This window comes from Nycticebus coucang, chromosome 3, assembly GCF_027406575.1.
Source record: "Nycticebus coucang isolate mNycCou1 chromosome 3, mNycCou1.pri, whole genome shotgun sequence".
In the NCBI taxonomy this organism is placed as follows: Eukaryota; Metazoa; Chordata; class Mammalia; order Primates; family Lorisidae; genus Nycticebus; species Nycticebus coucang.
Window position 1 is genome coordinate 4,258,296 of NC_069782.1, and position 12,193 is coordinate 4,270,488.

The 12,193-nt window shown below is 54.0% G+C and overlaps 1 protein-coding gene and 1 non-coding gene across 2 annotated transcripts in view; one reads left to right on the plus strand and one right to left on the minus strand.

Annotated features, from left to right (window-relative positions):
• Window positions 1–2,259: 2,259 nt before the first annotated feature.
• KIAA0930 (KIAA0930 ortholog) overlaps window positions 2,260–12,193 on the plus strand; it is a 41,855-nt gene continuing 31,921 nt past the window's right edge. The window contains exon 1 of the mRNA XM_053582299.1: window positions 2,260–2,646. Within this exon, the coding sequence (XP_053438274.1) occupies window positions 2,433–2,646 (214 nt within the window). The 5' untranslated portion in view covers window positions 2,260–2,432. The remainder of the gene's footprint in view (window positions 2,647–12,193) is intronic.
• LOC128582704 (U6 spliceosomal RNA) lies at window positions 11,519–11,625 on the minus strand. Its single transcript, XR_008379151.1, has one exon. It is a non-coding gene; the product is annotated as a U6 spliceosomal RNA (small nuclear RNA).

The window sequence follows — 12,193 nt, forward strand, 5'->3', positions numbered from 1 at the left end:
GTTGAGGGTTGACACAATTCTCTTTATCTTAGGCTTGCTTCCTGTAGGGGTGTAACTGCTATAACAAATTAACACAAATTTAACTGTGTGCCTCAAAACCACAAAGATTTATTTATTTATTTATTTTTTGAGACAGAGCCTCAAGCTGTTGCCCTGGGTAGAGTGCCCTGGCATCACAGCTCACAGCAACCTTCAACTCCTGGGCTCAAGCGAGTCTACTGCCTCCGCCTCCCAGGTAGCTGGGACTACAGGTGCCCACCACAACGCCCGGTTATTATTATTATTTTTTTGGTTGCAGCTGTCATTGTTGTTTGGCAGCCCCGGGCTGGATTAGAACCTGCCAGTTCAGGTGTATGTGGCTGGCGCCTTAGCCGCTTGAGCCACAGGCACCTAGCCCACAAAGATTTATTACCTTACAGTTCTTTAGAAGTCCAAAAGGAGATTCACTGGGCTAAAATCCAGGAGCAGGCCAGGCCTCTGTTGCATTCTGAGGGAGCCTATGAGAGAATTTGTTTTTTTTTGCCTTTTTCAGCATCTAGAAGCTGCCTGCATTCTTTGACTTGTGGACTCTTCTTCCACTTTTTTTGTTGTTTCTCTGTGTCACCCTGGGTAGAGTGCCCTGGAATCTGGCCATACCTGGAATACTATAGGCCATACCTGGGATACTATTGAAATAAAAAGGATCAAGCACAAGTGACATTCACTTAATCATTCTGTAGGTATTTTCTGGCACCTGTCCTGGGCCAGGTGTCAGGGAAAATGGGATGAGTGGGAAGCTGGTCCTATGGCACAGAAGCTATGGAGGAAGGAGGCAGGGAAAAGGAAGTTTTCCAAGCAGTAACCCCAGGCATTGGCCAAGCCTAACTGGAAGGAATCTCAGGGAAAGTGGCCCCGGAGGCGATTACAGTATTGGAGCAGAAAGGATTTCAGGCAAGGGTCACAGCGTGGGCAAAGGCATGGCAGTGGGGACAGGCCAGGGATGCTGTAGGGTCTGGGAGGACAGAGGGATATGACCATTTGACTTGGCAGTCTCTGAGGCCTTGCTCCTGCAGTCGGATCCACCATTTCTGTTCCTCGCTTCCACCAGTCCAAATCTCAGTTCTCCAGACTCAGAACTGGAGGCCATAACTCCTGTACCAGTGCCCACATTCTACAGATGGAGATGCAGGTGACCAGATACACCCAGAGCCAGTCACCCTGCTTCCTTGATTTCCTCACCACTCACTAACCCCCAGGGCCCTGCCTGTGCTGTGGGGCAGAAAAACCCCTCCCTCAGTGGGGAAGCCCCGCAGAGAGCAGAGCACTGAGCTGTAAAATGTGACGTCAGGAGGCGGTAAGGGTTGTGTTGCAAAGAAAAATAAAGCAGGGTCAGGGAACAGAGAGCCCGCGAAGGTGGTTGGGGAAGGTTGTGGAGGGGACACCTTGGACCCAGAGCAAATGTATTCACGCAGAGGGAAGGGAGTGGCCTTGATGGGTTTGTGCGACTGAAGGTGATGGAGACTGGCTGGGAAGACCCCAAAGCGCTGGTTTCTCCATCTTCCACCTGTCCTATCCTTGGAAACGGGCCAGCAGGGGTGAGGTTTGGAGACCTGCTGCTGCTTGTCTTGGGTCTTCCTCTATCAGCAGAGGCTGGACTTTGGGTACCCAGATGAATTCCCACCTTACCCACTCCTGCGCCCCCTTATATCTCCAGGGGCGTCAAAATAGGGAGAGAGCCCCCATGGTACAGCTGGGGAAACTGAGACTCAACACCGTGTTCTATGACGGGTGCAGAGGGGTCAGGAAAGGCTTTGTCACTGTGCTCCCCAGTCCCTCAGGAGACGGGAGGGGGTGAGGTAGGGGGAAACGGAGGGTATTGCGGAGGAAGTTCCCGGAAGCCAGCTGCGGCATCTTGGTGGAGGAGCGTTGGTGGGTGACAAAGTAAACTGGCGGGCAGCGACGGGAGGGGGAGGAGCCCGGAAGGGGCAACGGGAGGGCGTGGAGGCACGATTCGGCTGGAGGGGAGTTCGGGACCGTGAGGGGAGGGCCTGGAGAAGGTGGGCGCAGGCGGAAGCGGACTGGGCGTGTCGGGGGACGGGCGGCAGCGTGGGCCGCAAGGCCGCGAGCCGCTGGGGTGGAGAAGCGGCGGGATTACAAAGGTCGAGGAGGCGGGCCTCTTGGAAGTGGGCGGAGCCATCCCGTCCGGAGGCGGGGCCAGGCCGGGGCCAGGGCGGGGCGGGCGGCGGCCGCGGGCGCGCGGACGGCGGCGGCGCGGAGGTGCGCTGCCCTCAGCGGGGCTCGGCGGGCGGCGACGACGGCGGCCGCGACGGCGACGCGCGCAAAGGCGGATTGTGGCTTCACTGGTGCTCGCGGCGGGCGGTGCCGGGGCGGGGGCGGCGGGGCGTGCCGGGGGCCCCCGCGGGCGCGGCGCGGGCGATGAGCCGGGGCCCGGCATGGCCTCTGCGCGGCCGCCGGGCCGGGCCTGCGCTTCGGTGCCCGCGCCCGCGGGGCTCCGGGCCGGGCCGCCCGCCGTCCCCGCCGCCGCCGCCGCCTCCCCCGAGTCTGCAGGCGGCGCCGAGGCCGAGGAGCGCTCACTGCAGCACATGCTGCGAGCCATAGCTGAGGAGCGTGGCCGCCTCTGCCTGCGGCGCGAGGTCTGCGGCCTCGGTGAGAGGGCCGGGCCGGGCCGTGCGCTGGGAGAGAGAGGCCGGGCCCGGGGCGGGCGGCGGGGGCTGGCGGAGCACGGAGCGTCGCCGGCTGTGCGCGCCTCCGCGCGTTCTTCTGTCGGTCGTCGTGTGTGGCAGCCTCTGGGTGTACCTGTCTCTGCGTGTGTGTCTCTGTGCGGGTCTCTCTCTGTGTGTTCGTATCGATGTGTGTCGCTGTCCTCTCTCCGTGTGTCTGTGGGTCCTGTCCTCCATGCGCCCCCATGTCTCTGCATCTGGCTCTTTTCTGTGTGTCCGTGTGTCCCCGTCTGTGCTTTGGGTCCCCGCACCCTTGTTTCCATGTGTCCCTTTCTATTTCCCTGGTCATCCATGTCTTTCTCCAGCCGTCCGGGTGTCCGTTTCATCTCCCTCCCTCCTCCTTCTCCAAACCTCTGCAAGTCCTCTTCCTTCTCGAGGAAGCGCAGCTGCTGCGGGTGTGGGCGTGGGATTTGGGGAGACCCTTAGCCAGCACGGCAGGGCCAGTCCCGCGTAGGCTCCAGGTGGACCTTTCCGGAGAGTGCCCTGGCCACTGTCCCCAGCTCATGCGGGTGGTGAAGGGTCCGGCTTCCTAAAGCCTTTGTCTTTGCGTACCCAGCCTTCCTTCTTACCCGTTAGCTCTAACCAGGGACCTGTTGGGCAATGGCCCCCTGAACTCACCCATCTGGCAGAGAGAGCAGGACCTGCTGCCTCTGGGGTATAATTCTGATCTAAGGAGGGTCTAAGTCCTAGATCTGCTGGGTGGGGTGGGGGGGGGTCTCTTATTGTTTGAAAGGGCCTGGGAGTGCAGGTGTGGGTGGGGTCTCCCAGCCTGGCTGGGTGTGCGGTAATCATTACTGATGGATCCACCGGTTCTTAGCCTAGGAGGAGTCCTGCCTTTGTAGTCTCTGGTTTGTCATTTTTTCCATGAAAAGACCCCTCCCTTCTCCATGCAGGGAATGACTTCATACCACATTGTCAGCCACCACCCCCCACCCCATTCCCAATTTGGGCTGGGGATTTCTGAGGGGCGACAGCATTGCTGAGTCCCTATGCAACCTTCCAGATTCTACCAGTGGCCCTCATTCACCATTGGAGAAACTGAGCCCTAAAGCTCAAAGGCGTCCACTCTAAGGTCACACAGTACAGGCCCCTCAGCAGGCCACACCCAGGAGGCCGAGGTGAGGAGAGGAAGTACATTGGAATCCTCTTTTTCGTAGGAGACAGGCTTAGCACAAAACGCTTCTCACTTCTCAGTGAGCAGGTCCCAGCCCAGCTGGCCTGGGAAAGGAGATTTCTTCTAGGAGGTGGCGGGGGTGGCTTATAAAGTGGGAGGGATTGAGAACATAGGTGTCAAGATTTGTTTTTGAGCAGCATTTGGAGAATGCTCATTAATACATTCAGCAAACATTCACTGAGCACCTACTGTGTGCTGGCCTAGCAGGCCCACCTGTCACTGGGCACAGAACTGGGTCTGCAGGACCATCTGCTATAGCCCCCTGTTTGCTCAGCAGCTCCAGGCAGCTCTCCCCTGCTATTCGGTCCACCCAGACCTTCTGTCCTCTGACTGCCTTTAACTGTGAGCATCTTCTCTTCTGTTAGGTAGTCCCTGTCCCTAAGGAGGCCTTAGGGCCATCCCCTAAGATCAGTGATGTTGGCACCTAGTATTTACTGAGAACTCAGCAGGTGCCAGGTGCTCTGTCATTTACTTCTGACACGATATTGACTTTGCCAAGTAACCACATTATGTCCTTAGCACCATGAGGAGCCTGGGGGTTAGAGAGCTAGAAACTTGCCCAGGGACAGCCAGGAATTGATGATTCTTCACAGGATTACCTTGTCTGCTCTCCTGGCCTCCTTTTCTCCTCTCTCACCCTTCTCCTGAACTCAGTCCTTGTGGGCTCTGAAGCTCTGCTCTTTTACGGGGCTGTTTTCTCTGCCGGGAAACTTGCCCCTACTCATTTGTCCCGTGAGCACCTGTAGGTCTTCTTTAAGTCTCAGCTCCAAGGCTGCCACCCTGGGAACTCTTCCTATACCCAGGGGTACACAGCCCTGTTCTATTGCCTGTGTTTTCTTTGTGCTGGGTATATTCTGTTGAGACAGGACAGTTGAGGCTTTGTATTAGTCTGTGTGACTGTCTCAGTTAGCAGTGAGCCCTTGAGGGTATTGCCTAGTCTGAGTCTTTTCAGGGCCTTCCACGGGGCATATTCTGTATGTATGAGAACATATATTGAACAAGTGTCCAATAGCATTTAGCAAACAAATGGAGGAATTAATTTCTGGACTGGCCAATGAAAGGTGTAGGTGGCTAAGGAGACTGGAATCTTAACTCCTCAGAAGGATACATTGTTCGTCTCTTTTAGTTTTCAGAGGAGAGATTTGATGTTCAGAGGGAAGTTAGCTCCTTAAGAATTTAGTGCCCTGGGCGGCACCTGTGGCTCAGTCGGTAAGGTGCCGGCCCCATATACTGAGGGTGGCTGGTTCAAACCCGCCCTGGCCAAACTGCAACCAAAAAATAGCTGGGCGTTGTGGTGGGCGCCTGTAGTCCCAGCTACTCGGGAGGCTGAGGCAAGAGAATCACTTAAGCCCAGGAGTTGGAGGTTGCTGTGAGCTGTGTGAGGCCACAGCACTCTACTGAGGGCCATAAAGTAAGACTCTGTCTCTACAAAGAAAAAAAAAAAAAAAAGAATTTAGTGCCCAGAGCAGAGTTAGGACCCAATAGTTGGCTCAAGCACCCAGAACATTTGAACCCAGAACATGGCCTCAGAGCACTTGTACAGCCACTGAATCACTCACCTTTCCAACCCACAGGGTCAGGAGGATGTTTTTTCATCTCTACTTCACAGCTGTGACAACCTGTTACATTCATGGATGAATTTAAATATCTCAGATTTTTGTTATTGTTGTTTAATTAAAGCTCAGGTTACTCAGAACTGTGTCATATCCTCTGAGGTTGTTTTGAAGGTGTCAGGGGAGCCTCAGGTAGAGACGCCTCACTTTGGACAAGCTACTGTCATCTCTGAATCAGTGTCTGCCAGTGGGAAGGGACAAAGCTTCTGGCCCTCCCTGTGTAGGGATTCTGGCCCCACTCGTGTGATGAAAGGCACCTTGTGGATCCAAACTTGACTTTTGAGTCTCATCTGTGGTGGCCTCTGCAGGAGAAGCACCTTTGAGCACTTTCTCTGTGTTGGCTCTGATCCCTGCTTTGCAGGAGGGCACAGTTGATGGGGGAGAGGAGCCAGGAGCACAAGTGACTGTCAGCTGAAGTAACAACACTGCTGGAAGCGGCCAGGGCTGTGGTCACCCCCCAAGCAGGGTTCTGGTGATACACCCACAGGACACTGCTGTGGTTCCAGCTGGAGGAGGAGCCAAGCTGGCTGGCCAAGGTAGCTTCTGTGGGGCTCCGGAATCTGAGCTGGGAAGAACCAGGTGGTTCAATGTCCAGGTGTATGGACATCTGGACCAAAGGTGGACACAGTCTGCCACAGTCTGCCTTCTACTGGGCCCAAGTGTGCTATGCAGCCAGGTCCCTTTGTAACTGGGGCTTTGACATTCAGGTGGTGTGGCTGCGACTGCCCCAGGACCTGGTGTGCTTCCTGAGATGCGCCATGTTAAGGGTGGGGGACTGTACTGTGTCTTGGCTGAACATTTTTGAGCCATTCATGGCTGGGCATTTTGGGAGGCGTCGGGGATTCTTCTGTCTGGAGCACTGCAGGGCAAAAGGAGTGTGTTATGTTCTCTTTCCTTTTATCCTTGAAGTAATCATGTGAGGGAACACAGGCTGGAAGGAAGTAACGTGTGCCCAGCTGCAAGGCTAGGAAGTAGCAGCAGAATCTATCTGAACCCATGCTCTTAACTGCTTCACTCTGTGCAGAGATGAAGCCCATCCAGGCCTGTCCTGAGGGTGATAATGCTGCCTTACCAAGGTAGATCCAGGAAGGATCCCAGTAGAGCTGTGAGCACTGAGCCAGAGGGGCTGCAGAGAAGGGAGCCCCAGTGCCAGCCAGGGGTTGGGTGTACAGCGCGTGGCCCTTTAGCAGAGCTGAGCTGGATGGGAGGGCAGAGGCTCAGCAGCTTGAAGTGGGGTGAGGGTGTCAACGCTGGAGGGGTACCCCGCTGAGAATTTGGTATTTCCCAGTCCTGACCTCAGGAGGCCTTGCAAGTGTGACTTGTGGGATGGTCTGCACTGGATGGCTGAGGGCTGAAGCCTCTGCCCTGCCCCACACTGTGGTGTTTCCTTTAGCTCTGTTCCCCCGTTGCTGGGTTCTGTCATTACCCCACTTTGCATGTGAGGAGGTTTCAGAGAGGAAAGTGACTTACCCAAGGTCACAGAGCTGGAAGGTGCTGAGTGGGATTCCAGCTCTATCTGTCAGATGCAGAGAGGATTTCTGGTATGGGCTGGAGGAATGAGGGGGCCTGCTTTCCAGGGGGCCTGGCCTCTGTGCTGAGCCCCTGCTATGGGCCAGGCCCCCAGCATCTCCCATGGATCAGGAAGAGTGCTGCCCACCTGTGGCTGGCTTGCGGCCATTTCACTAGGCCAGGCGTAGCTGGACTAGCTGGACATAAGTGGTGGGGACTGGAGTGGGGGATTTTAGTGGGAGACATGGCTGGAAAGGAAGCGGCCTCAATGTTCTCAATCTGTAAAATGGGGACAATAAACAGGGAATTGGGGATTACTTGGGGATTGTATAAGGAAGTGACAGACAGTTTGGAAATGAGATGCAGCAGGTCCAGGCTGAGCATAGGCTGCAACACAGAGTGGGGCATAGTCTGTGCTACTGCTCTTACTGTCCAGGGAAGAAAATTATGACCCAGTGCTCACACACAGAATCACAGTTGTGGCCAGGTGAGGTGGCTCACGCCTGTAATTCCAGCAGGGTAGGTGAGGCAGGTGGATTGCTCGAGTTCAGAAGTTTGAGACCAGCCTGAGCAAGAGGGAGACCCCATCTCTACTGAAAATAGCAAAATAAGGGCGGTGCCTGTGGCTCAAAAGAGTAGTGCGCCGGCCCCATATGCTGGAGGTGGCAGGTTCAAACCCAGTCTTGGCCAAAAACTGCAAAAAAAAAAAAAAAAGCAAAATAAGAGGCCACGTGCCGTGGCTCACGCCTGTAATCCTAGCACCCTGGAAGGCCCAGGCAGGTGGATTGCCTGAGCTCATGAGTTCAAGGCCAGCCTGAGTCAGCATGAGACCTTGGTCTCTAAAAACAAAAAATAGTCAGGTGTTGTGAGACTCTGTCTCTAAATAAATAAATTAAGCAAGCAAAATAAGCCAGGCATCATGGCAGATGCATGTAGTTCCTGTTACTTGGGAGGCTGAGGCAGGAGGATCACTTGAGCCCAGGAGTTTGAGGTTGCTGTGAACTAGGCTGATACTATGGCATTGTACTGAAATTCGGGCTGCTTTGCAGTCACTGGGGACTGTCTCCCTTGACTCCCAGGGCCCCTGGTGTCCCTCCAACCCAAAGGCAGTCAGAGCTGGTTGTGGCCAGCGTGACAGGGAGGAAGTGTGGCTGTTTGGAGTGGTAGCAGGGCCTCTTTCAGTTCCTGGGCTTATTTTAAGACCTGTGGGTTCCCACTTCTACCCGTTCCTAGGGCTGGAGCAGCCCAGGAGACTCTCTCGCAGGGCAGGGACTCTGTGTCCTTTCAGGGGAACCAGAAGATGGTGGACTGCACACCTTGAACAGGCTGAGGGCCGCTGTTGCCGGGATATCTCTGCAGCAGCCATACTGGCACCACTGACCAGGGTGAGAACTGTGCTGTTCTGCTGCGCAGCCTGGGGCCGGCCATTCCCCCTCTGCTTTCAGCCTTCTGCAGAGGGACTTCTGCCACTCCGGCCCTCCTTGCTGTCCTCAGGTCTCATTGACTGCTTCTTGGAAACAGGAAGGCTCGTGAATGTCAGCCAAGCCAGGAAGCCACTGAGGAGGAGCTCAGAACAGGAACCTTGTGAAAGAAAACCCTCAAAAATCCCAGGACACATGTTTTTCCAATAAAAAAAGTGTTATACGCACACCATAGAAACTGGAAATAGAAGAGAGGAAGAAATTATTCCTAGTTCTAGTTACTCAGAGGCACGCTATTGACATACAGAGCCTTTTAGAAGAATCCTTGATATTCTGTACAGAAGGTTTAAAAAAGCATGTCTTATCATTGAAAATTCCTAAAACATTTTTCTTGTTCTTCATGCCGTAAACAGTATTTAAATAGCTACGCAGTAGTCGAGTGGATATGCCATACTTAATAGGTCTTACTGGAAATTTAGCTCAATCAAGTTTTCACTGTTGTAAATAATTTGCAGCAAGCTCTTTATTATACAGGTTTTTGTATTTATATTATTTCTTTAGACTGGCAACCATTGGAGGCCATTTCTTAGAGGCTGCAGTCTGACCTCCAAGGGCAAGGCTAGGGCCATGGGATGCTGGGCAGATGTTCGCCAGAGTTAAGGAGAAACTTTCTTTCCTTTTTTTTTGTCACCCTTAGTAGAGTTGGCATCATAGCTCACAGCAACCCCAAACTTCTGGGCTTAAATGATTTTCTTGCCTCAGCCTCCCAGTAGCTGGGACTACAGGCACCTGCCACAATCCCAGCAATTTTTTTGTTGCAGTTGGCCCCAGCTGGGTTCAAACCCGCCAGCCTCAGTGTATGTGGCCGGTGCTCTAACCACTGTGCTATGGGCACCATGGGGGCTGGGTGGGCAGCTTACTCCCAGTTTCTATGTCCTCTGGGTCACAGCCTGTCCTGGGGGAGCTGGTATGGAGGAGGGAGTAGCTCAGAATTCAACCAGCCTAGGCTGTGATGGGTGCACCCGGGGAGGGGAAGCTCACACAGGGAGATGTATCTGCAAAGCCAGGGTGCCTGATCTCACAGCTGCTACCAGAGCCCATTGTGCAGGTGGGGAGACTGAGGCCTGTGAATGGCAGGCGGAGTGTCCTTATTTCACGTGTGCATTATCTTTAGTGTAAAAATCCCTTGCGTTTGGATGTGCTTTGATTCTTCAAAAATGTTTTTCATACTTGGGGCAATACTAATAGAGAAAGGAAGAAAAGCAGAATACAAGCTACTTTCTCCGAAAAGCGTTTATTATCTATGTAAGTAGAAGAGTGCTCTCTCCTCCCGCCCCCCCTGGGTCCTCACAGCAGTGCTGAGTGCGTGCAGGAGGGGCGTCATCCCCATTGCAGAGGGGGTTGAGGCTCAGAGTGCAGGCGGACCTGGAGTGAGGCAGCCCTGGGCGGGGCTGCTGCCTTCTGGTCCTTCTGACACACTGTGTGGTGGGCACCTTTCCAGCAACCACACACACAAGACCCTGTGCCCGTGGATTTTTCGCCTTCTCCGCTGTTCCTGCCCGAGTGTACGTTCTCTTCTTGTGTACTTGTAGTCACTGCCACTTCACTTGTGGGGGTCTATTTATTGAGATTCATTGAGCCCTGGAAACGGTGAGCTGCGTGAGGGTTGGCCCTGCTCCTGGGGCCTCAGCGCTTACCAGGGATGAGGTCCCTATAACAGAAGATTAACAAGAGAAAGGCTTAAGAATATAGGCTAGGCCCGGCATGGTGGCTCAGGCCTCTAATCCCAGTACTCTGGGAGGCCAAGGCAGGCGGATCAACTGAGCTCAGGAGTTTGAGACCAGCCTGAGCTAGAATGAGACCCCATCTCTAAAAAATAGCTGGGTGTTATGGTGGGTACCTGTAGTCCCAGCTACTCTGAAGGCTGATGTAGGAGAATCACTTGAGCCCAAGGGTTTGAGGTTGCTGTGAGCTATGGCGCCATAGCACTCTACTGGGGGCAACAGAGTGAGACTCTGTTTCAAAAAAAAAAAAACAAAACGACAAAACAAGAATTTAGGATAATTTTTACATGACATGGAACCCGAAGAAACAGTGTAAATCTGTGATTTTTATGCTAGGGTTGATGAAGAAGTGGACAGTCTTGGATAAGTATGGTTGGATAAAAAAGCACGATCTGATGCTCCTAAACTGGCCTGTGTGCTCCTTCTCTGTGTCCCTGTGTCTTCAGAGGTAAGCCCACTCCTGCCCTCTGAACACAGGGCTGGTCTGTCGTGGGTGTCCTACCAGCCTGCTCAGGGGAGAAGGGCCGGTGACAGTGACCTTCTTGCTTCTGCTGTTTTCTCATGTGCCAAGGTGCCATGTTTTTGGGTAGTATTACCTGAACCCCATCTCCAACTGCCCGTTGGACATCTGTCTCCAGCTGAATGTGTCACAGGTACCTGCAAGCCATGTGATTCCTTGGAGGGATTCCCCAAGAGCCCCTCTGTACTTTGCCACTCCCTCTGCCTCAACTTGCCCCCTCCCTCTGTTGTCGGGGGAGCCTCAGTTCTCAGTCCAAAGGCCCTTCTGTGGCCTCTTCCTGACTCCTTGGTGGAGTCAGCAGCCAGCTCTCTTTGTTCTCGATGGTAACTGCCGCCAGCCCTGTGATACCACATAGGTAGCTGTCACCTACCTGAGCCCCCTCTAGGGCTCAATGGCTCTGGTCTGTGTCCCCATCCCAGCTCAGGGTGGATGGATGGCAGAGCACAGTGCAGCCCTGAGGCAGCCACATGGGGAGGTGCCTGGGGGCACGTCTGGGGGAGAGGTGAGTGCAGAGGGGTCTGTTGAGGCAGAGGGTATAGTTTGTGGGGGAGCTGGCCTTTGTGTGGGGCATTCCCTGCAGTGGGTCCCACCTGAGCAGACAGAACAGCATGTAAAAAGGCAGAAAAAGTTCCAAAATCTGCTGCTTCAGGGGAATAACTGCAGTTCTCGGGGCCTCTGTTTCTCTTGGCAGAGTAGGGCTGGTTACTGTTCTGTCTCCGCCTAGGGAGGGAGCAGCGTTGCTGAGGCAGAGCTGAGGTCCTCAATTTTCTTTTTTTTTTAAATATGGAATGCTTCACGAATTTGCATATCATCCTTGCGCAGGGGCCATGCTAATCGTCTCTGTATCGTTCCAATTTTAGTATATGTGCTGCCGAAGCGAGCACGAGGTCCTCAATTTTCTGTCATGTAAATTGGGAAAGGTAGGTTGAACTGGGTTACTTCTGCAGCCGAGGTTCTGTTCCACAGTCCACCTCTTTTTTTTTTTAAGACAGAGTCTCAAGCTGTCCCCCTGGGTAGAGTGCTGTGGTATCACAGCTCACAGTAACCTCAGTCTCTTGGGCTTAAGCAATTCTCTTGCCTCAGCCTCCCAAGCAGCTAGGACTACAGGCGCCTGCCACAATGCCTGGCTGGGTTTTTTTTGTTGTTGTTGCAGTTGTCATTGTTTTAGCAGGCTCAGGCCGGTTCTAACCCGCCAGCCCCCATGTATGTGGCCAGCGCTCTACCCACTGAGCTACAGCCACGGCCCGTAGTCTACCTCTTAACTGCTTAAAATGGAGTCACTTGTGAAAAGTCCTGTTGACAAGCAGGGCTCACTGCTCAGGGAGGTCAGTGCCATCTGTGCTTGGGTACAGGGACAACAGAAATAAAGAAAAAAAGACAAGTGGGAAGATTCACATACCTACTCCAGCCCCACGAAGTGGGAACAAGAACCATGTTGTCCAGCAGCCTTCA